The sequence below is a fragment of the Martes martes genome (assembly GCF_963455335.1).
Source record: "Martes martes genome assembly, chromosome: 7".
Lineage (NCBI taxonomy): Eukaryota > Metazoa > Chordata > Mammalia > Carnivora > Mustelidae > Martes > Martes martes.
The window spans coordinates 105815906-105840657 of record NC_137894.1 but is presented as its reverse complement, the minus strand read 5'-3'; the positions used below and the strand labels follow the sequence as shown (position 1 = coordinate 105840657).

Genomic DNA, 24752 nt, shown 5'->3' with positions numbered 1-24752 from the left:
CAACGCTGGTCTCGCGGGGAGTTCGATCTCGCTCTTCAGCGCGATCTGCAACTCCCGCTGCCGGCTTCGCGGGGTCTCGCGGGGCTGGGTGGGGCGGAAGCGGACCCCCGGCCGCTTTTCAGTATCGGGTTCTGCGTGGTGTACCCGGAACTTGAGACCCTGAGTCGAGCTGTGGGACCCAGAGAAGGGAGGGCGTGAAACGTTCGGGTCGCGGAGGGGCCGTTGAGGTGGCTGGGAAAAGGAGCTGTGCGTGGCGGTTATTCCTACTGCGCGGGCGGCTCTGAGGGATCTGGGGGTCTGGCGGGCCCAGTCTCTGGCGTTACACCAGCGGTCGCGTGAGGGCTTGTCGGCGCGTGGCCTCCTCCTTGGCCCCACAGCTGCCCCAAGCTGCGGGCACCGCCGCCTGGCTGAAGGGTTGGGGAGGGATCCGGGTGAGCAGAAGCGCCTCGGCTGTGAGGGTGTTGGTCGTGAGCGAACTTCGTGCTTCAGAACGGGCGGGAAGAGTGGCTTCTGGAGTCTGCGCGTGACGAGTAATAACGACCCCGCCTCGGGCGTATTTTGTAATGCGACTTGGCAGTCCTGTGAAAACCTTTACTTTCTGCATTTTGGGTGGTAAATTCGTTAAGTGTAAAATTGCACTCTCGCTTTGTTTTACCTTGGGTGTTGGTTAAGGACTTTGTTTAGGAATCTTGCTGCGCGTAGTAGTCCACGCGCCGAGAAAGGGCATATTAAGAGAGATGATTTTAAAAGGCATATCCCTTTGAGAAATCTTGGTGTCTGTGCACTCCAGAACATTCAGTGACGTGTTACAATACCACGTATAAACAATTATTAAGGCTTCCCCCTACCCCTAGATATTTCAGTCCTGCAGTGACATTGACCAAGTATTTATTAAGTGCCTTTCTAGGGCTGTGCCCAGTACTGGGCTGAAGGGGTCTCTCTCCTCCTCAGTTCTTGCTCCCCCCACATTCTTCTGAAATAATGCCTAGTTACCCTACGAATATATGCTGTTTTGCATAGGACTTAAGAAAATCTCTCCTTACAATTTTTTTTTTTAAATATAGTATCCAAGATGAATGACAGCCTGTTTGTCAGTTTGGACAGACTTTTGCTAGAATTTGGTAGGTATAAAATGAAAATAAAGAAATAAGTAACTATTTGTATTATCATTTAACATTTTAATAATGAAGTGAAGTCACTATTTTTTTTTTTTTTAGTTTTCCAGTATGAGCAAGATATAAGCACGAAAGAAGATATGCTTCAACGAATTAATAGTAAGTCGTTTTGCATGATAAAGTTATTCTAGCTTTTAAGTTTTTTATGGCATATAAGATAATAAGTAGTTGCCTTGTTTAGGGTAATTTATAGTGGGGATTATAACTTTTGTTCTAGTTTTATCTATCTAGTGACTGTTTGCCCTAACTATAGCTTTTCAGTAATAAATTTCTGTATTTAGCATTTAGTTACTTTGTGTTGAAGAATTTTGCTTTAAGCAGACCTAACACCTTAATTAAGCACAGTTGAAAATGTTATTTTTCTCAGATAACAGGTTCTTTCAAACCTATGAGTGAATTTTAAATTTGTGCTTTTTTATAGTTTCAAATTTTTATTTAAATTCCAGTTATTCAGCATGAAGTGTAATATTCATGTCGGGTGTAGGATTTAGCAATTCACACTTACATACAACACCGGTGCTCATCACAAGCACCCTCCTTAATACCCATCACCCATTTAACCTGTCCCCCCACACACCTCCCCCCCACCCCCAGCAAGCCTTAGTTTGTTCTCTATCATTAAGAGTCTGTTTTATGGTTTGTCCCCCTCTCTCTTTTTACCCCATGTTCATTTGTTTTGTTTCTTAAATTCCACATATAAGTGAAATACTATATCATTTGTCTTTCTCTGACTGACTTATTTTGCTTAGCATAATGTTCTCTAGCACCATCCTTGTTGCAAATGGCAAGATTCTTTCTTTTTCATGACTGATATTCCATTGTATGTATGCTCTGCATCTTTTTTTTTTTTTAAGATTATTTATTTGAGTGCAAGAGAGAAAGAGAGAGAACATGAGTGGGAGGATCAGAGGGAGAGGGAGAGAGAATCTCAAGCAGACTCCACGCTGAGTATGGAGTTGGATGGGGGGGCCTTGATCCCAGGACACAGAGATCAGGGCCCAAGATGAAACCAAGAATCAGATGCCCAACTGACTGTGCCATCCAGGTGCCCCTACACCACATCTTCTTTATTCATTCATCAGTGGATGGAGATTTGGGCTCTTTCCATAACTTGTCTCTTGTTGATCATGCTGCTGTGAACATCAGAGTGCCTGTGCCCCTTCTAATCAGGTTTTTGTTTTGTTTTTGGTTTTTTGGAGAGAGCATTTTTGTGGGGGTAGGGCAGAGGAAGAGAGAAAATCCTAAGCAGGCTCCTCACTTAGCACAGAGCCAGATCCAGGGCTCCAACTCACCTCCCTGAGATCAAATAAAAAATTGGATGTTTAACTGATTGAGACACCCCGGCACCCCTCCAATCAGTATTTTTATATCCTTTGGGTAATACCCTGTAGTGCAATTGCTGGATCACAGAGTAATTCTGTTTTTAACTTTTTGATGAGCCTCCATACCATTTTCCAGAGTGGCTGCACCAGTTTACATTCCCACGAATAATGTAAGAACGTTTCTCTTTCTTCACATTTTCACCAACATCTGTTGTTAATTTTAGCTGTTGTGATGGGTGCAAGGTGATATCTCATTGTAGTTTTGATTTGTATTTCCCTGATGATAAGTAATGTAGAACATCTTTTCATGTGTCTTGTTAGCTCTCTCTATGTCTTCTTTGGAAAAATGTCTGTTTGTGTCTTCTGCTCATTTTTTAACTGGATTATTTGGGTTTTGGGTGTTGAGTTTGATAAGTTCTTTATAGATTTTGGATCACATGAGTGAATTTTTAAAATCTTTTTAAACATCACCAAAAGTCAGGTGCCAGGACTGATGGATGTCCATTTTCAGGAATAATTCTGAAAAATGATATTATGAGAGAAATGGCAAAGCAGATTACATAAATATAGTATTTTAAGATCCTACATAAAAGCTACCATAAAATAGAACCATTAATTTCTTGATAGTTCTGAAAAGATAGAATTTAGTTACCTTTCTGCCACAAAAAAGAATGCAGATAAAATAAAAAAAGAATTTATTTTAATACTCAAGAAATTCTATTTTTATCTTGTATTGTTCACTAGTAACAAAAAACAAGTGAGTTGAATGTGTATTTAGTAATTAATTGACATGGAATTGATGAAGAGAAATTTTACATTTGTCAAAACCAAAACAAGTCAGTATCATACATGACTAAATGTTTACATGAACTCATACTGTCATAAGATGCCATTGATCCTAGGTATCACTTAATCTAGCCCTCTTATGTTAAAGATTATGGACAGGAGCCAACCCTCCCTCCCTCCCCCCTTCCTTCCTTCCTTCCTTCCTTGTTTTTATTTAAATTCCAATTAGTTAACACAGTATAATGTTAGTTTCAGGTGTACATCTCCGCTTCCAAACACAAATCCTTTGCTTCTAGGTCTAGGAGCAAGCCTGTTTCTGGTTCTGTGTTTTTTAGTATAGGGCCTTCCATCTCAAGCCTCACTTCCCTTCAGTTCTCTAATTCTCCCCCATTTAGGTAAGTTGCTACCTCTGTATTTGTTAATTTTGAATTTATGATTTTCATCTTAAACATTTCTCCTTTCCAGAATGCCTTGAAGATATTAAAGAAAACAAGGCAACTATTTGTAAGATACATGAAACTATAAACACAACAGATGAGGAAATTGGTCATTACTATAAACATAGTAAGGAAATCAAAGACAACTGTAGTAAGTGAGTATTTGAAAGAAATAAACTTCTAGTAATTGTCGCTAGATCTTTTATTCAAGGTTTGTGTTATTTATAATTTATAGTATTTAATAATTGAAGACACTGTTGCTTTAAAGTAGTGTTTTGTATTAGCAAAATAATGAGTCAGGTCTTAACTAGCTTTGTTACATGCTTTGGTAAAAAGGGATCATAGGAGGATCAAAAGAAAAATAGAAGTGCTATAAGATTTCTCTAATTCAGACCCAAATAGTCTACAGAATCTTGAATAATATAGACTCAGTATATAAAATTTCTATTAGATAAATACATTTGAAATAATTTCCATCTTTGAGTTTTTAAGATTTTATTTTTTTCTAGGGGAATCTAGCCTAAAATAAGTTGCTTTTCAAAGTAAAAGTATTCAATATGTTAAGAATTCTGTCAGCATGGCTTCAGATTCTGGATCCCAGTGTTCAAATTTATTATGAGACATAAACATTTCAAAATAAAGACTTACTAATGGAACTTTATTGTATATTACAAAAATAAAATGTGTTAGTTTTCTGTTCTTTATGTAGACCATTGTCTCTGTATTAACAACTATACTTTAGAATCTTATTTTAAAATATTTTTTATTCAGAATTTTAATGTCTTTTTGATTTTTCCCCTTTGTAAAAGTAATGGATACCTAGTATAAAAATTCAAAACCTCTATAAATGTGTACTGTAAAAAGTACCCTGCCTGCAGTTCCTATCTCAACCCTATCCTCTTCCTTAGAGGTAAATAATTTTTAATGATTCTATCTTTTCAGACATTTTTCAATAAAAATTCAATGTCATTATTACAGAGACTTGTATGTACATCTATCTATATATCTATTTTTTCTTTTTACAAAATGGAATCATACCGTACTTACTATTTTTAAAAAAATTTAGCAGTATGTTATGTAAATGATCCTATACGTGTAGTGATTATGTAAAGGTATCATTCTTTAACAACTCCATAGAATTTTATAGTATTGGTGTATCTTAAGTTATTTAACCATTCTCCTATTAATAAGCATTTAGGTTTCTAGTTTTTCCCTTCTATGAGCAACATGTGCAGGTATCCTTCCATGTTTATAGACCTGTTGCTATAGAATGAGCTTCTAGAAGTGCAATTGTTGCATCAAAGAGTATGCACATTTAAACATTTGATAGGTAATGCCAAACTTCTTTCCATGAAAAGATTATATAAGTTCATACTTCTGCCAGCAGTGTCTGAGAAAGTTCCTGTTTCCTCATACCCTTGACAACACTGAAATTATGTTTAAATTTTTGTTTAAATTATTTGTCAATCTGATAGCACAGTTCAGTATTATTGAACTTTCTCTTTTATTTTGATTTAAGTTTTTTGTAGGAGGTTTTACCAGTGGTTTCCTTCAACTAGTTGCAGTGGGTGCTGGAAAAGTAGTTTCCCCTTAGAACCTGCTGTGTCTAAGATGTACTACTTCGTTCAAGCTTAATCTCTGCTGGGTTCCAAGGACAGTTAGTAGGATTTTAATACCATAATATACCTCTAATTCATGATTTCAGCATACTGGTTAAGAGATTTAAATGTGGGAAATGAATTCATAAAAGTACTGAAAGAAATATAAGTAACCATGTAATCTTTGAGAGTAGAAGGCCGTTGTCTTTTCTTTTTCTTTTTCTTTCTTTTTTAAAAGATTTTATATATTTACTTGACAGAGAGACACAGCCAGAGAGGGGACACAACCAAGGGTGGGGGAGAGGGAGAAGCAGGCTTTCCACTGAGCGGGGGCTCGATGTGGGGCTTGATGCCAGGCACAATACGGGGCTCAATCCCAGGATCCTGGGATCATGACCTAAGCCAAAAGCAGACACTTAATGACTGAGCCACCCAGGTGCCCCGAGAGTAGAAGGCCTTTGTAAGTGTATCATCAAAAGTAGAAACTGCAGAGGAATCAATGGATAAATATGACTACACACAAAAAGAAAAATGCCCCCAAATGATGTTAAAGGCAAAAGGATAAAGTAGAAAAAATGTCAAGTAAGGGTTAGTTTTTAAACATATAAAGTAGGGGTGCCTAGGTTAAGTGTGGGGTTGAGCGTCTGTCTTTGACTCAGGTGATGATCCCAGGGTCCTGGGATTGACCCCCAGATTGGGCTCTCTGCTCAGCAGGGAGCCTGCTTCTCCCTCTCCCTCTGCCTGTTCTGCCTGCTTGTGCTTGCTTTCTCTCTCTCAAATAAATAAATAAAATCTTTAACAAAAATGAAAACAATAAAAATATAAAGTGCTTGTGGAAACTAATAAGCAAAAGGAAAAGCCCCACTAGAAAAATGGGCAAAGAAAATAGGTAAACACCAACATGAAGAAATATATATTTAACAAACATGTGAACAAATGCCCAATCTTACTGGTAATCAGACATCCAAATTAAAGCAATAATAAAATGCTCTTTTTGCCTTTAAGTTTTGCAGAAATTAAAAGGAAGATGATATCCTGTGTTGGCCAGGGAATAAGTCATTTAATCATGTACACTATAGTAAGGTATGCTGGTGTAAACCTTTTGGGTGACACATCAGTATATTTTTTTAAAAAGCTTTAAAAGTAAACATGACTTTTGATTAAAAGTTTCCTTTTCTGAGAATTTTTCATAAGGAAATAATTGGGCATTTTCTTAAAGATGTAATGTACAGTAGGGTATTTATTTCAGCCTTTTTTATGATAGCAAAACATTGAAAAGAACTCTAATGTTCAACATTAAGTGATGGGTTAAATGAATTTTGGTATATGCATGTGAATGAACAGTAGGCGAACAATAAAATTCTAAGTGTATATTTATTGACATGGAAAGATGTTAGCTTTCTATTGTCATGGAAAGATGTATATTCCAAACTGAAAAATGGAATAAAACAACATTCATAGTATGAAACCAATTTAGTAATTGTGTATTTATATATAACTAGAAATAATCTAGGAATATATACATAAAAATGCTTACAGGGAATAGCTTTTTAGTGAACATGTATTTCTTACAGAATTTTTAGAATACTCAGAATATGTGTATGTATAACCTTTGACCTTTAATTCCATTTTGGAGAATGTTTTCTAAGGAAATGATTAGAAATTCAGGCAAATATTTAAGTAAAAGTTCTATTTACAATAGAAAAATTAAGCAAAAATGGTCAACAGTATGGGAATGCTTAGATAAATTATGGAATGTGGTGTATTTATTAAAACCTTTACAATGAATTCTTAGTGACAGGGAAATTTGTATAATTTAAAAGTGGGTGCTAAAGGAGGATACATTGTTATATATATGAGTATGATCTCAAAGATGTTAAATATTGGGTACCTGGATGGCGCAGTCAGTTAAGCATCCAGCTCTTGGTTTCAGCTCGGTGGTGAGATAGAGCCCTGCATAGGGCTCTGCGCTCAGTGCCGAGTCCACTTAAGGTTCTCTCTCTGTCTGCCCCTTCCCCACTCTTTCTCACTCCCTCAAATAAATAAACTTTTTAAAAAAAGATGTTAAATATATACTTATAATAAAATCTGGAAATCGTTTATTAAAACAATAGTAGTAGTTATTATTCAGTGTTGAGAATATGGATCATAATTATTTCCTTACATATGCTTTTCTGTGCTTCCAAAGTGGGCAAGTGAACTTTTTGAATCTGAAAATAATATTTTAAAGATTTGGAAAAAGCTAGAGGAAATAGTTGAACAACACTTAGAATAGAAGCTCACATGGTATATGCAAATTTTAGATTTTTCATATTTGGTAACATTTCTCAAGTCTTGTAATAAAACAAAAAATATATAACTCTTCATTTCATTCTTACTATCTGATTTTATAACTTATTTTTGCCTAGTTTCTTTCTAGTTCAGGAGGGTATAGCAACCTGACTTTCTAAGTTTTAAAGGAGGAAAAGCCTCTTTTTATTTCTTATTCTAGTTCTTTGAATCCTTATTCCAAAAGAATTTCTTAGTCAAGATGTTAGAAGTATGATGAGAAGGAAGCCTGATGTTGCAGTGTTGCAGAGTATATTCTAGAAATACCATAGTGATACATAGTCTAGTCATGTAATACTTGCTCCTTCCTTAGTCATGGTTCCACAATGGGTTTTATGTAAAAATTAATGGACATTGATATTTGAGTATATGTATGATTGCCTAAATCATGGTAGTGGTGATGATGGGAGGTGGGAATATTTTCTTGTTATAAGCTTGTTTTTCCAGGAAGAGAAAGATTCATTGACCTTTAAATAATGAAATTTAATTATATTATCTCTTAAAATTTATCATTCTGAGATTCTAATTACAATATTTTTTTTCCATAGCTGGAAGCCAACATGTGATGTTTTTCATAAGCATGAAGACTATATGCAGGACCAATTTACTATTTGTCAAGAAACTATTGAAAAAGACAAGTACAGTACACACATTAACTTAACAGTACATATATTAAGTTTATCAGTTATGTTATTTAATATAATAGGATACGCGTAGTAAAAATGTTACTTGAAAAATGCAGAAACTTTGAACATTGGGGAAGTTTTTTGTGTTTAAAGTATATCCTGTGTTTTGCACTCTTCGGAGGCCTACCTATTTGTTATAAAGCTCTACCACCCTGGATAAGTTTAGTGATGTCCTTAGAAAGAAACAGTTTATCAATAGGAATTGTTATAGCGGAGTGCTTCAACTAATGGTCCTTATAATTGAATTGTTATAGGTAAATACCTGGAGGAATAGTTAGCTATAGAATTAGCTTATGAAAAATTTGGAGTATTGACTTTTTTTTTTTTTTTTTTTTTTTTTTTATTTATTTGACAGACAGAGATCACAAGTAGGCAGAGAAGCAGGCAGAGAGAGAGGAGGGGAAGCAGGCTCCCTGCTGAGCAGACAGCCCGACGTGGGGCTCGATCCCAGGACCCTGGGATCATGACCTGAGCCGAAGGCAGAGGCTTTAACCCACTGAGCCACCCAGGCGCCCCTGGAGTATTGACTTTTGAAGGGGATTTTATATGAAACTTCTCATTTTCAGAGAGCTAATGTAGTTACATTTTAATGGAGAAAGCCATTGTATGGGTTTATTTCATTACATGTAAAATAATCTCATTTGGAGGACTAAATGTAATTAGTGAATATAATGGAACAAGGTGAGAGACTTTGTTTTTCATTTTTCTTTTAAGATTTTATTTATTTATTTGTCAGAGAGAGAGAGCGCGTGCGTGCAGCACAAGCAGGGGAAGTGGCAGGCAGAGGGAGAAGAGGGCTCAATGCTGAGCAAGGGGCCCCATGCCTGATGCCCTCCACCTGAGTGAAGGCAGGTGTTTAACCTACTGAGCCACCCAGGCTTACCAAGAGAGACTTTGAACACATTATACGGCATTATAATTTCACTTAATTTAAAAAATGGAAATGTTTTCATTTTTAACATAATTAGACAAGAGCATGATTTTTTTATATTTTTTTGTATTTTGTTATCTTTTTTATACTTTAGTTTTATTTTTTTACTACTTCTTCTCCCAGCTTTATTGAGATATAACAGGCATATAACATTGCTTAAGTTTGAGGCCTACAAACATGATGGTTTGATATATGTATATAATTTAAAGCATCTACCACAATAAGTTTAGGAAGGTAGCACATCTGTCACCCTGTATAAGTACTATTTTTTTTGTAGTAAGAACATTTAAGATTTACTCTCTTAGCAACTTTTAAGTATATAATACACTATTGTTATATTTAATATGCTGTATATTAAATCCCCAGAACTTATTCACCTTATAACTGGAACTTTGTATCCTTTGGGCAACATCTCCCTATTTCCTCCACTCCTGGCCCCTAACAACAACCATTCTATTCTCTGTTTCTGTGATTGGACTTTTTTTAAATTTTTACATATAATAAGATTACACTGTATTTGTTTTCCTCTTATTTATTCAGCATGATACTCAGGGTCCATCCATGGTGTCATAAATGGCAGCAGTTCTTTTTTTATGACTAAATAATATTCCATTGCACACACACATATATACATATATACATACACACCACATTTTTTAAAAATTATTTTTTAAAGGGTTGAAACTCAGTGCCCAATGTGGGGCTCAAACTCATAACCATGAAATTGAGTCCCATGCTCTACTGAGTGGCCCAGCCAGCTACCCCTATATACCCATTTAAAAAAATTATTACTGAATAATAATTGATGTACAATGTTATATTATTTTCTGGTATATAACATAATGATATATATACATATACACAGGAATGTATATGTATATGGCACATAATGATTTAAAAAATATATCCATTCCTCTGACAGTTTTTTAAGAAAAATGTATTTAGAGAGAGAGAGAGTGCATGAGCAAGCAGAGGGAGAGGGAAAGAGAGAGAATCTCAAGGAGATTTTCCACTAAGCTTGGAGGCCGATGTGGGGCTCGATCCCCCAACCAAGGAGATCATGACATGAGCCGAAACCAAGAGTTGGACACTCAACCGACTGAGCCACTCAGGCATCCCCTCATTTATTTTATAACTGGACATTTGAATCTCTTAATCTCTTTCTTGTATTCCCCACCCCCACTGCACCTCTACCCTGGCAACCACTAGGTTGGTCTCTGTATTTAAGAGTCTGGTTTTTTTGTGGGTTTTTTTTTGTCAGATTGCATATATAAGTGAAAACACATATTTGTCTTTCCCTCTCAGACTTATTCCAGTCCCATTAGTACCCCTTAGATTTATCCATGTTGTCACAAATGGCAGGAACTCATTCTTTCTTATGGGTGAGTAGTATTCCATTGCACACATACGTATGTGTGTGTGTGTAGCTCACTTTTTTATCCATTCCTCTGTATATGGACACTTGGATTGCAAGTATATCTTGGCTATTGTAAACTATTCAGCTGTACACATAGGGGTGCATGTATATTTTTGAATTAATATTTTTGTTTTCTTTGGATAAATATTCAGTAGTGGAATTACTGGATTATATGGTACTTCTATTTTTAATTTTTTGAGGAACTTCCATACTGTTTTCCACAGTGGTTGTACCAATTTATGTTCCTACCAGTAGTGCTCAAAGGTTGCTTTTTCTCCACATTCTTACCAATAATTGTTATGTCTTATCTTTTCAAAATTAGCTATCCTGACAGATATGAGGTGATATCTCTGTGGTTTTGATTTGCATTTCCCCGATGATTAGTGATGTTGAGCATCTTTTCATGAACTTTTTGGTCATTTGTATGTTTTTGGAAATATGTTCATACCCTCTGCCCATTTTGAACATGAATTATTAGACTTTTTGCTATTCAGTTGTATTGAATTCCTTATATACTTCGGATATTAACACGTTATTGAATATGTGGTTTGCAGATAGTTTCTTCCATTCTACAGAATGCCTCTTCATTTTGTTGATTTTTTTTCTTTTGATTTTTTTTCTGTGCAGAAGCTTTTTTAGTTCAGTGTGGCCTCACTAATTTAGTTTTGCATTTGTTGCTTATGATTTGGGTATTGTAGCCAAAAAAATTGTTGCAGAGACCAGTATCAAGGAGCTCTTCCTCTGTTTTCTCCAGGAGTTTTATGGTTTCAGGCATTGTATTTTAAGCATTTGATCCATTTTGAGTTAATTTTTCTGAGTAGTGTTAGGTAGGGGTCCAGTTTCATTCTTTTACATGTGGATATCCAGTTTTCCCAGCACCACTTATTGAAGAGACTATCCTTTCTGCATTGAGTATTCTTGGCTCCTTTTCCAACTATCTTTTAAAAGATTTTATTTATTTATTTGATAGACAGAGGCGGAGAGAGCACAGAGGGAAAGTGGGAGGGAGAAGCAGACTCCTGCTGAGCAGGAAGCCCCATGCAGGGCTTGATTCCAAGATCCTGATATCATGACCTAACCCAAAGGCAGAGGCTTAACCCACTGAGTTACCCATGTGCCCCCTCCTTTTCCAGATACTAGCTGACTGTATATACATGGTTTATTTGTGAGTTCTTGATTCTGTTCCATTGGTCTGTGTGTCTGTTTTCATGCCAGTATCATAGTATCTTGAGTGCTATATCTTTGTAACATAGTTTGAAATCAGGGAGTGTGATGCTTCCAGCTTTGTTCTTTCTTAAGATTGCTTTGGCTCTTTGGGGGCCTTTGAAGTTGCATACAAATTTTAGTGTTGTTTTCTCTATTTCTGTGAAAAATGATATTGGAATTTTGATAGGGATTGCTTTGAATCCAAAGATGTCTTTGGGTAGTATGGATGTTATAACAATTCTTCTGATCCATGAGCACAGGATATCTTTCCATTTATTTGTGTCTTCTTCAGTTTATTTAGTCAATGTCTTATAGTATTCAGTGGACAGACCTTTCACCTCCTTGGTTTAATTTATTCCTAAGTGTTTTATTGTCTTTGATGTTATTGTTAATGAAATTGTTTTATTTCTTTTTCGCATAGCTTATTATTAATATATAGAGATGCAACTGATTTTTGTATGTTGATTTTGTAGTGCAAAATTTCACTGAATTTGTTGATTAGTTCTAACAGTTTTTGTGTGGAGTTTTAGAGTTTTTTGTAGATAAGATCATGTCATTTTGCAAACAGACCATTTTACTTCTTCCTTTCCTATTTGGATGACTTTATTTCCTTTTCTTGCCTAATTTCTCTAGCTAGAATTTCCAGTACTACATTGATTAGGAGTGGTGAGAGTGGCATCCTTGTCTTATTGCTGATTTTGAAGGAAAAGCATTTAGCTCTTCACCATTGACTGTGATATTAGTGATGGACTTGTCATAGATGGCCTTTATTATGTTGAAGTATGTTCCTTCTATACTCAATTTGTTGAGAGTTTTTATCATGAATGTGGGTGTTGAGTTTTGCCGGATGCTTTTTCTGCATCTATTGAGTTAATCATATTGTTTTTTTTTTTTTAAAGATTTTATTTATTTATTTGAGAGAGAGAGCACGAGAAGGGGGAGGGTCAGAGGGAGAAGCAGACTCCCTGTTGAGCAGGAGATGTGATGTGGGACTCAATCCTGGGACTCCAGGATCATGACCTGAGCCAAAGGCAGTCGCTTAACCAACTGAGCCACCCTGGCGCCCCTGGATCATATGATTTGTATCCTTTATTCTATTAATGTCGAATAACATGTTTATTGACTTGTGCATGTTGAGCCCATTCTTGCAACCCATGGATAAATCCCACTTGGTCATTGTGTATGATCCTTTTAATGTGCTGTTGAGTTTGGTTTGCTAATGTTTTGTTGAGAATTTTTCTGTCTATATTCCTCAGGAATATTGGCCTGTAGTTTTCTTTTCTTGTAGTGTTCTCATCTGGCTTGGTATCATGTAATGTTCTTAAAATGAGTTGGAGGGTGTTGACTTCTCTTCTCTTCAGAAGAGTTTGAGAAGTATTGGTATTAATTCTTCAAATGTTTGGTACAATTCATCAGTGAAACCATCTGGTCCTGGATTTTTCTTTGTTGGGAGGTTTTGGTTACAACTTCAATCTCCTTACTAATAATTGATCTGTGCACTTTTTCTGTTTCTTCATGATTGAGTCTTGGTAGGTTGCATGTTTCTAGAAATTTAATTCATTTCTTCTGGGTTATCTAATTGTTTGTCTTATAATTGTTCATGGTAGCCTCTTATGATCCTTTGTATTTCTATGGTATAATATCTCCTCTTTCATTTACAATTTTGCTTATTTGAGTTCGTCTTTCTTTTTTTCTTGGTTGGTTTAGCTAAGGGTTTGCAAAATGTTTTAATCTTTTCAAAAACCAACTCTTTGTTTCACTGATTTTTTCCATTGTCTTCCTCTTCTCTATTTTATTTATTTCTGCTCTAATCTTTCTTGTTTGCTTCCTTCTGCCAGGTTCAGGCTTAGATTGTTCTTCCTTAGATTGTTCTAATTCTTGAGGTGTAAAGTTAGTTTATTTGAGGTCTTTTTTCTTAATGTAGGCATTTATTGCTATAAATTTCCCTTTTAGAACTTTTGCTGCATCACTTCCTTAGGTTTTGGTATATTGTGTTTTCATTTGTCTCAAGATATTTCTGATTTCTTCTTTGACCCAGTGTTGTTCAGGAGTGTGTTGATTAATTTTCACATATTTGTGAATTTTTCATTTTCTTCCTGCTGTTAATTTCTAGTTCTATATCACTATGGCCAGAAAATACCCTTGATATATTTTCTGTCTTTTTAAGCTTATTAAGGTGGCTTTGTGGCTCAAGATATGATCTCTCTACTGGAGAGTATTCCATGTGTGCTTAAGAAAATGTATATTTGTGTGTTGCTAGATGGAATGTTAGATTGAATGTTTTGTATAAGGCTGTTATTTCCATTTTGTCTATAGTGTTATTCAGGTATGCTGTTTCCTTGTTAATTTCTTTCTGGATGATCTTTCCAATGTTGAAATTGAGGTATTTGAGTCCTCTACCAGTATTGCTTTCTCTCTCAAGTTATGTTAATATTTACTTTAAATATTCAGGTGGTTTAGTGTTGGTTGCACATATACTTGCAATTATTATATCTTCTTGGTGAGTTGATCTTTTTTATCATTGTATAGAGACTTTGCTTTTTTCTTTGCGTTTTCTGACTGATTTTGACTGAACGTCTATATTGTCTGGCATAAGTATAACCCCTTTTTCTCTCTTTTAGTTATCATTTGCATGAAATATCTTTTTCCATCCCTGTACTTTCAGCCTCTGTGTGTCCTTAAAGCTAAAGTGAGTTTCCTATAGGTGACATATTTTTGCTTCCTGTTTTTTAAATTCATTGAGCTCTGTATCTTTTGAATTTAGTCTATTTATGTTGAAAGTGATTTTTTTTTTTAGAAGATGTGTTTATTTATTTTCAAGAGAGAGATGAGCATGAGAGAGTGTGAGCATGAGGGTAGATGGGCAGAGGGAGAGGGAGAAAATCTTTGGCAGGCTCCATGCTGAGCATGGAGCCCAACATGGGACTTGATCCCACCACCCTGAAATCATGACCTGAGATGAAATCAAGAGTTGGGCACTCAACCAACTGACCCATCTAGGTATCCCTAAAATAATTATTGATAAACAAGGACTTACTGTTGTCATTTAGTTAATTGTTTTCTGACTGTTTTTAAAATTCATTTGTTCTATATTCCTCTCTTGTCTTCCTTTGTGATTTGTTTTTCATAGTTCCTTTCTCTTTATCTTTTGTGTATCTACTGTAGGTATTTTTTCCCTGTGGTTACCATGAGGTTAACATAAAACATTTATAAATATAACACTATTTTAAGCTGATATAATGTACCTGCAATTGCATATAAAAACTCTACATTTTTACTTCCCCCTCCCCAGATTTTATGTTATTTATGTCATACTTCACATCTTTTTTTTTTTTAAGGGTGGACATTATATAGGTGTGTGCTTTATTTATTTACCTTAAAGTTCCCTTTATTTGTTTAATACATTTTTTAAAGTAATGTTTACCCCCAACATGGGGCTTAAACTCATGATCCCAAGATCAAGAATCAGACACTTCACTGACTGAGCCAGCCAGGTGCCCCACTTTACATCTTTTATACTGTGTATCCATTAATAAGTTATTGTAGCTGTATCTCTTTGTTAATATTACTGTTTTTAAACTTCTATACTAAAGATAAAAGTGATTTACAAATTGTTAATACATTATTATGGTATTCTGAATTTGATTATTTGTTTACCTTTACCAGTGAATTTTGCAGTTTCATATGTTTTCCTGTGGCTATTTAGTGTCATTTCATTTCAACTTGAAAAATTCCTTTTAAAATTTCCTGTAAATCTCCTCAAAGGTTGATGAATTCCCTTAGCATTTGTCTGTCTAGAAACGTCTGTATCTCTCTTTCATTTCTGAAGGACAATTTTGCTGGGTGTACTATTCTTCATTTGCAGTTTTTTGTTTTAGCATTTTGAAAATATGATCTCATTCTCTCCCGGCCTACAAGGTTTCTGCAGAGAAATCTGCTATGAATGTTATAGGGGTTCCCTTGTGTGAAGACATATTTTTCTCTTGATGCTTTCAAAATTCTCTCTTTGTCTTTGACTTTTAATATTTTGATTATAATATACCTTGGAATAATCTTCTTTGGGTTGATCTTGCTTTGGGTCCTTTGAGTTTCCTATACTTGGATGTCTAACTCTTTCCCATGAGTTAGCAAGTTTTCAACTATTATTTCTTTAAACAAACTTTCTGCCATGGGACTCCCATGATGCAAATATTTGTTTGCTTGACAGTGTTTTATGATTCATGTAGGCTTTTTTCATTCTATTTTTTTGTTCCTCTAACTGGCTAATTTCAAATGAACCTATTTCAGATTTGTGAATTCTTTCTTTTGTATGACCAAGTCTGTTGCTAATGCTTTCTGTCATTGTATTTTTCAGCTCTAGGATTTTTTTTTCTTTTTTTACTATTTTGTTTATTTATTTGAGAGAGAGTAGAGCAAGCAAGAGAGAGCAAGCACGAGTGAGGGTGGGAGGCAGAGGGAGATGGAGAAGTGGACACCCTGCCAAGCAGGGAACCCAATGCAGGGCTCAATCCCAGGATCATGACCTGAGCTGAAGGCAGACACTTAACTGACTGAGCTACCTGGCTACCCCTAGGATTTTTGTTTGGTTCTTTTTTATGGTTTTTATTTCTTTATTAAACTTCTCATTTTGTTCATCCATTGTTTTCCTGATTTTATTTCCTGAAACAACCCAGATTAGTTGTCTGGGTTCTCTTGCAATTTATTGAATTTCTTGAAAATGATTATTTGAATTCTTTGAAAGGCAGATAGTAGATCTCTATTCCTTTGGGGTTAGTTCTTATAGCTTTATTACTTTCCTTTGGTGGTTTCATATTTGCCTGGTTCTTTGTGATCTTTATAGCTTTCATTAATATCTTTGCACTTAAATGAACGAACATTGCTTTCAGTCTTTATAGATTGGTTTTGGCAGGTAAAGACCTTTTCCGAATGGTTTCTTAGACTGATGGGTTTACCTCTAGAATTGCAGTCATGATGGGTCGGAGTTGGTTTTGAGGCTGTCTTTGTCCACATTGGGATCTGTGATTGGTGTGCTTGTTATGAAGGGTTCAGGTAGGTACGATCCTTCTGGTCTCTGGGTGCTTGAGAGTGCTTCTAGTACTTCATTCAGTTAGATAGTGCTGGGACAAAGGTCTGCTTCACGTTCCGCAGTTGGTCTTCAGTCAGCAGGGCTATTACCAAGTATGTGGACTGGTGTAGCTCCCACTTAGGAACCTGGTAGAGCCTGCTTAGTCACTAGATGGATCTGTGGGTGGTCAGGACTCGCCCTAGACTGTGGCCAGGAGGGACTGGAACTGAGCCTCTGAGATGTTTCAGGTTACATGTTCAGGTTCCACAGTCATACGTTCTGTAGTCCTGGTTCTGAAGGCATGGATAGACATATCTTCAACCAGTTCCCTGGGTAGGCTGGAGTACTCCTTGACTGTAGCTGGAGGGACTGGAGCCAAGTATAGGGCCCTTTTAGGATCTCTAGGGGTACATATAGGAGTACCTATTTTTGGGTTCCAAGGCTGGCAGTTCTGCTGATGGCTTTTGGCTGTGAGAGACCTAGAACCAAGTATATGGCTCTTTAGAATCTACTAGGATGCAGATAGGAGAGTCTCCCACAGGAAACTAGACCTTAGTACTGCTGAAAAACTGTGGCTGTGAGGGGGTTGGAACCAAGGATAAGGTCTTTTCAGGATCTTCAGGGGGTATGGACATAAGTATGTCCTGCTTGGGTCCCTGTGTGAGCAGGACTCTTTGGTGACTGTGGCTGGGATGGGCTAGAGCCCAGTTACAGGGCCCTTTCAGAATCTGTAGTCTGAATGAGTTTGGCAGACTAATCTCCAGGGGCTCCTGGATTGCAGACATAAGGACTGGAGCTGGTTCAGGGTCACTTCAGAGTCGTCTATAACTGGACCAGGGTATGTATGCCTATTACCTAATACTCGGGTGGGCATGACTCCTTCTGGGTCCTTTGATGTATGATGCTAGTAACAGACCCAAAGCCAAATAGGGCTGTAGCAGAGTTTTCAGTGGGTACTGAACTGTTTATAGGTCTGTAGCCAGGACCACAGTTAATAAGTTACCCACCAGGATGTGAGCCTGCCTTCTCAAAATGACTCTCCTCAGTCTTGGACTATGCCAGGATTTCACAGACTTCTACCTGGATCCCAGAGATCCCACAAACACACTTTTGTCCTTGGTTGGATGCTAACTTGTTATTTTTGTTGGGGCAGTACACATGAGAGATATTTTATTCTGTCATCTTGCTGACATCACTCCAATTTTTATATTTTAATTAAAAACACACATACATGGGCGCCTGAGTGGCTCACTTGTTAAGCATCTGCCTTTGGCTCAGATCATGATCCCAGGGTCATTGAGCCCTGCTTTGGGTTCCCTGCTCAGCAGGAAGCCTGCTTCTCCCTCTCCACTCCCCCTGCTTGTATTCTCTCTCTCTCTCTCTCTCTCTCTCTGTTAAATAAATAAATTCTTAAAAAAAAAAACTACACATACAAAATCTAGACTGTAGTACTCTATATTTAAAGATGGGTCTTAAGAGGAGAAGGTAGGGATCAAAGTAATAGATTTGGACTTCAGTGGCATTTGAAATCATAGAAATAGATGATTGCCCAGGGAAATGTATAGTGCCAAAAGAAGAGAAAACTAGCATACGCTATCATCCTAGTATTAGGCAGAGGATGGAATTGGTAAAAGAGACTGTTACTTGGTCATTTTTAGACCTTGCTTTAACAAAAAGGGTTTGAAATAATTTGTATAATACCATTGTGTTAAAAGAAAACTAAATATAAAAATCAAGGCTATAGGGATATAAGGATAATGTAGGAAGATGAAGCCTTTGATTAGGATAGAAATTCGTATTACATGGTCTTGCACATTTGTTAAATATAGGGACAGATTAGAATTCCTAGTAGTAAGTCAAGGCGTTGAAGAAATGTGATCAGTTTGAGATTCAGAGTATTCATTTAAAAAACAATTCAGTTGTTCAAAAGTGGCCCTAACTGGGTTCTCTCTGAGTTTTGGGGAGGTGAGTTCCCAGAGTAAAGGGCCTTGCACTGAGGGCAGAGTGGGCACTGCTCTTGGGAAGGGTTCTGGCAGATGCCTCCTTAGCTGAAGCTTGGAATAGACTCACAGGCAGCAAAGTGAGTTAATTCAATGGGTGAGGTGAGGTGAGGTACCCTAACCCGGGGGACCTCATAACCCAATTCAGATTACGTTCTTCCATCCTCTCTTAAAAAAAGGAAGGAAGGAGGAAAGGAGCCCAGCTCAGCTGTTTAGGATAAGCAGAGGTTTTTTCTGGTAATGAGATTTGAGAGAAATTTCTCCCCTGAGCTTTCATGAAAAGGGACTTATGCAGCATGGTAGTCAGTTACCTTCTTCAGTGGCCTCCCCCAAATAAACACCATACATACATACATACATACATACGTATAACTTCTCCTTAGAACATCTCTCAATGCAAGCCAAGGTTGTAAAACATTATTAAAATGCTTCTTTGAGGAGCTAAGACAAAGCAGTTTAAATATGTACCTCTCTAATAGTATTTGTTGTGGATGACTTCTCTTAGGTAGCTGAAGATATTAAAGTGAAAACAGGTCTTTCTTTAAAAAACCGCATAGATTGGTTGAACTGATGACTCAATATCAGACATGTATAGAAGAAAAAGACTCCATTTGCTGGTATCATGTGTACTGAAGGAAATAGAGGTACCAGCTTCTTGTTTCTCCTAATCTTCCATTCTAGACATTGAAGTATTGTTGGCAACAGGTGAGATAGTCAGGCTATGCTGGTCTCTGCTAAAGTTCCTATATGGAGTATATAAGAAGAGTGGGCATGAATATATAACATGAATAGGGTGAATGTGGTATGCTAATTTCATCTGAAACTGGTGACTCAGACTCAGTTTTCTAATAGATATTTCCCTCGTCCCTGCACCATTTCCCCCAAAAGTGAGAGATTAATTAGCAAATGTATATTTAGAGGAATAAGAGTTTGTTTTGAGCTCAAATGTTTTATTTTATGAAAGGGGACAGAGTTTAGTATATCAAACAAATTAAAACATTCAGAAGATTCAGATCTGCTGACCAGTACAATACTGTTATCCTTAGTTTTTTTTTTCTCAGTATACAAACATTTATAAAAACTGTTCTTGTTTTTTCAACTGCTAACTAAGATGAGATAATCAGTATAGTATCTTTAAATAAACTTCCCCGTATAGTATGTCTTGATTTATAAAATTTACAGAATTTTGAGGAGCATAAGGACTGTATTTTTAGAAGATTTTCAATGAATATTATTTCTTGATGCTAAGTCTACGATAAGAATTGGGTAAAAAGAGGATCTCGGAATATATTTCCTGTAAAGAACCTGGATTGAACATTTTCATTGCTGTAGATTAGGATAGGCAGATTTTTTAAATTATTATAAGGGCCAAATATTAAATATTTTAGGCTTTATGTGTTATACAGTCTCTGCTGATATTCAGCCCTGCTGTTGTAATGCAAGAACAGCTTTAGATGCTATGTAAATGAATTGCTGTGTTCTAATAAAACTTTATTTGTGGATATTACAGCTTGAATTCATATAATTTTGATGTGTCATGAGATATTATTATTTTGATTTTTTAAATTATTTTAAAATGCAAAACTTATTCTTAGCTCACAGGCCATACAAAAAGAGGTATAAGGTTGAATTTGGCCCATTGGTTTAAAAAAGTCAAATAAAAAGGGTTAATATATCCTTTTGTAAGAATTAACTGTCCACTTAAGACTTGTGCCCAAATTGGTGACCATCCACTTCTACCTGAATTGGACTGGAGGAGCTCTTCCAAACAGTGCTGAAATTTTCTTCATAAATAGTTATGGTGTATATAAGAATGATTGTGAACCCAGAGCTCTAACACATAAAACATTACTTCCTATTAAAATGTCAGTTTAGAGAATTGAAAATTTAAAAAGCATAGTTACAGAGGTAGCTGAACTGGGGAGGGTAGAAACCGAAAACCTCAGGGAGGATAGAGATCTCCTGATCTAGTCATTGGAAAAACGAGGTTTTCATTTTAGTTTTGATTTGTGTTTCCCTGATGATGAATGATGTTGAGCATCTTTTCATGTATCTGGTGGCCCTCTGTGTGTTCTTAGGAAAAATGTCTATTCACGTGTTCTGCCCATTTTTAATTGGACTGTTTATTTTTGGATGTTCAGTTTTGCAAGTTCTTTATATATTTTGGATACCAGCCCTTTATCGGATATGGCATTTGCAAGTATCTTCTCCCATTCCATAAGTTGCCTTTTACTTTTGTTGTTTCCTTCATTGTGCAGAAGCTTTTTATTTTGATGAAGTCCCAAATACCAACAACACAAGAAACAGAGGGTGTTGGCAAGGTTGGGGAGAAAGGGGAACCCTCTGCACTGTTGGTGGAAATGTAACCTGGTGCAGCTACTCTGGAAAATGGTATGGAGGTTCCTCAGAAAGTTAAAAATAGAACTCCCCTATGATCCAGCAATTGAACTAGTAGGTATTTACCCAAAGAATACAAAAATACTAAGTTAAAGGGATACATGTACTCCAATATTTATAGCAGCATTTTCTACCACAGCCAAATTATGGAAACAACCCAAGTATCCATCAACAGATGGAAGATAAAGATGTGGTACCTATATACGGTGGAATATTACTCAGCCATAAAAAAGAAAGAAATTTTGCCATTTGCAATGACATGGATGGAGCTAGAAAGTATTATGCTAAGCAAAGAAAATCAGAAAAATACAAATATCATATGATTTCACTTATATGTGGAATTGAAGAAACAAACTAACAAAGAGGGAAAAAAGAGAGAGGGAGGCAAACCAAGAAACAGTCTCTTAACTATGGAGAACAAACTGATGGCTACCAGAAGGGAAAATAGCTGGGGAGATGGGTTAAGTATGTAATGGGGATTAAGGAGTCCACTTGTAAGGAGCACTGGGTGATGAATGAAATATATTGTACACCTGAAACTAGTATTACACTGTATGTTAACTAACTGGGATAAATAAAAACTTTAAAAAAAAAAAAGTAGGTTCTGCAGTATTAACTAAGATGAGAAATAAAAAGATCACGGAGTTAGACAACTAGATCATTGGTGACCTTGAGAAGGGCAGTTTCTTTTCTTTTCTGGGGGGAGGGCAGTTCCTTTGGAATGGTGGGAGTAAAACTGAAGAGGGGTAAGGAATAACTCAGGTAGAGAAGAGAAAGAGTAGAGAGTTGAAAAGTGTAATGAAGTTAAGGAAAATTTGAAAGGTAAAGAGTATTGAGGGAAACAGGGATAAGTTGGCATTTGACTTGCCTTTTATGCTTAACTTTTTAGACTTTAACAGATGACACGTAGAAAGTTTTTAGATATATTCTTGTTATATTGTCTTCATTTCTTTTAATTTTAACAGAAAAATGTACCATGGTTATATATGTCAGTATAAAGATGTTTTGAAGCAGTATCAGTTAAAATACTCAGAAACACCCCTTTCACAAGAGTATTATAAGAAGAAAAGAGAACATGAAGAAATTCAGAATAGAGTATTGGCATGTACTGAACAACTAAAAATAAATGAAACTATCTTTATGGAATTTCTAGGTATTAATATTTTTATCATATGTTTAAATAACAGCATCTCTGACATGAAAAGAACAATGAATCAGACTAAAATATGATTTTGTTTTTCAGTGCCTGCTCCTTTTTCATCGCTTACTAAATGGACATTGCATATGTATCCACAAAGTATTTTTACCTAGAATTTTTATTAGATAAGTATTATTTCTATATTTTAATTGTTATTATGTTTTACTGGTAAGAATCAAATGGATTTGGGGTTTTTTTTGTTTGTTTAATTAAAAAAATTAGAAGTTACTTTAAAGGTCATCTGGGATTGGTTTTCATATATGTGCATGTGATGAGAAGCAAGCAATTTTAATGAGAATAAAATGGTATATATGTCTGGCTTTAAGTGGTGTATCTTAGCAACCAAACCAATGAAAAAGTCATCTTTCTCTGTCTTACCAAAGAAAGAGTTGCAGTTAAATCTGTTGATTATTACTTGTTAGGTTAGGAAGGTGGTGAGGAGGTGAGTCACAATTATCTACTCATCTATTAGAAATTGATTTGGTACCTACCTTGTGCCAGGCAGTCCTTGAGAAGTTACAGAGCTTTTTGTAAGGAGCTCACAGTTTAGTAGGGAAGACAGACACATAAATAAATAATTCTAATACAGTGGCATTTTATTAGATGATTAAGTAATTCTTAATTGGTCTAAGTCTCATCTGTTTGTCCAGGAGATCTTCCCTGATGATGAACTTAGAACTTTAATCCTCTTCCAACCTCTGCAGTCCTTCATGTGCTTTCCTATCAGATTATAACTCCACTGCTTGTACTAAGTCTTCTTTATCCCTGCATTCTACCTCGCTTCATTCTGCTTCATTCTAAATCATCCTTTTAACTCCTTTGTTGCTTGCTCTCTTCATGTTTAGGTTTTAGCTTATACTGTTTTTAGTTGTTTATTTGCTGCCTACCTGTGTTGTAACTTCTCAATGGGAAGAGGCAGAGGTTGGTTGATGCACAAGGCATAGCAGAAGTTTAGGAAGTTTGATGTAGGAAGGGATGAGAAATAAGATTATGTGAGAAACAAGAAGAGGTGAAGGAGATAGGGAAAACTGAAGATTAGGATTTAAATACCTGTATCTAAAAATTTTAATTGGTACTTTTTATGACAATATAGCATTATAAGTAATATTCATCTGAAATTTTATGTTCTAGCATACATGTTATATATTTTAAGGCAGAGTATTTCTTACTCTGCCTTAACTAGACAGATTTTCTCTAGGGTTCTTGTTCACTACCACTATTCTATTAATTTTTAAGTTCTCCTAAATGATTTGTAGAGTAACTTAGGAAATTGTAATAGTTAATAACTATGCAGAATGTCTGTTAACAGCTGAGAAATTCTTGAAGTTGGGCATAAATCTAGTTTAAGCATGAAGCCCAGATGGAAGATCTAGCTGTCTTCTGAGTCTGGCAGCTACACTGATGAAACTTACAGAGTAAGAAAAGGGAAATTAATTAATTTTTAATTAATTAATTAATATTTTAAAAAGAATTAGTTATTTATTCTTGAGAGGGGAGGGGTAGAGGGAGAGAAAATCCTAAGCAGACACTCTGCTGAGCTCAGAGCCCCACTGTGGGGCTTGATCCCATGGCCGTTGGACCATGACCTGAGCCAAAATCAACAGTCAGACACCCAACTGACTGAGCCACCCATGTGCCCCAGTTGGAGTTTTAAATGTCGACTTTGGAATAAATAAACAATGGAAACACAAGAAGTCAAATCTGGACCTGAATTGATTACGTATTATTAGTCATGCCAGATGACATGATGAACTTGGGTAAAAATAATAAAAGCAAAAAACCACCGTGTGAAATATTTAAGTAAAAGAAAAAATTCTAACAAATATTTTACAGGAAGAGTTTTTAAGCTCAATGTATAACATAGGTAAGCAATAAGTTACCTTTGTCAGTTTGCCAAATGATTATATTAGTTTTGCCTCTATTTTTAGATACTGTTATTAATATTACTTATTTCCAATATGGAACATATATAAAAAATTTTACATAGTATTAACTGTTTCTGATATGGTACATATATTATAAAAGTAAAATTTACTTGCATAACATAGTTCCTTAACATAAAAGGGCTAACGTGAGATGTAAAACACAAGATATTCTTAAACATGCCAGCGATTATTCCAAAAGTTCATCTGAATTGAAGAAAGAAGTAGATGAAGTGGAAATAGAAATTAGTTATTTAAACCAGGTATATATTTTGTAATATGTT

The 24752-nt window shown here is 35.9% G+C and overlaps 1 protein-coding gene across 1 annotated transcript in view; it reads left to right on the top strand.

The window, feature by feature from the left end:
- Positions 1 to 1069: 1069 nt before the first annotated feature.
- The window catches only part of LOC308346238 (protein SIX6OS1), a gene marked incomplete at its 3' end in the record, with an annotated part of 56430 nt that continues 32747 nt past the window's right edge, over positions 1070 to 24752 (top strand). The window contains exons 1-7 of the mRNA XM_080808954.1: positions 1070 to 1121; positions 1218 to 1274; positions 3749 to 3875; positions 8195 to 8284; positions 22314 to 22501; positions 22592 to 22634; positions 24611 to 24731. Of these exons, the coding sequence (XP_080665080.1) occupies positions 1073 to 1121; positions 1218 to 1274; positions 3749 to 3875; positions 8195 to 8284; positions 22314 to 22501; positions 22592 to 22634; positions 24611 to 24731 (675 nt within the window). The 5' untranslated portion in view covers positions 1070 to 1072. The remainder of the gene's footprint in view (positions 1122 to 1217; positions 1275 to 3748; positions 3876 to 8194; positions 8285 to 22313; positions 22502 to 22591; positions 22635 to 24610; positions 24732 to 24752) is intronic.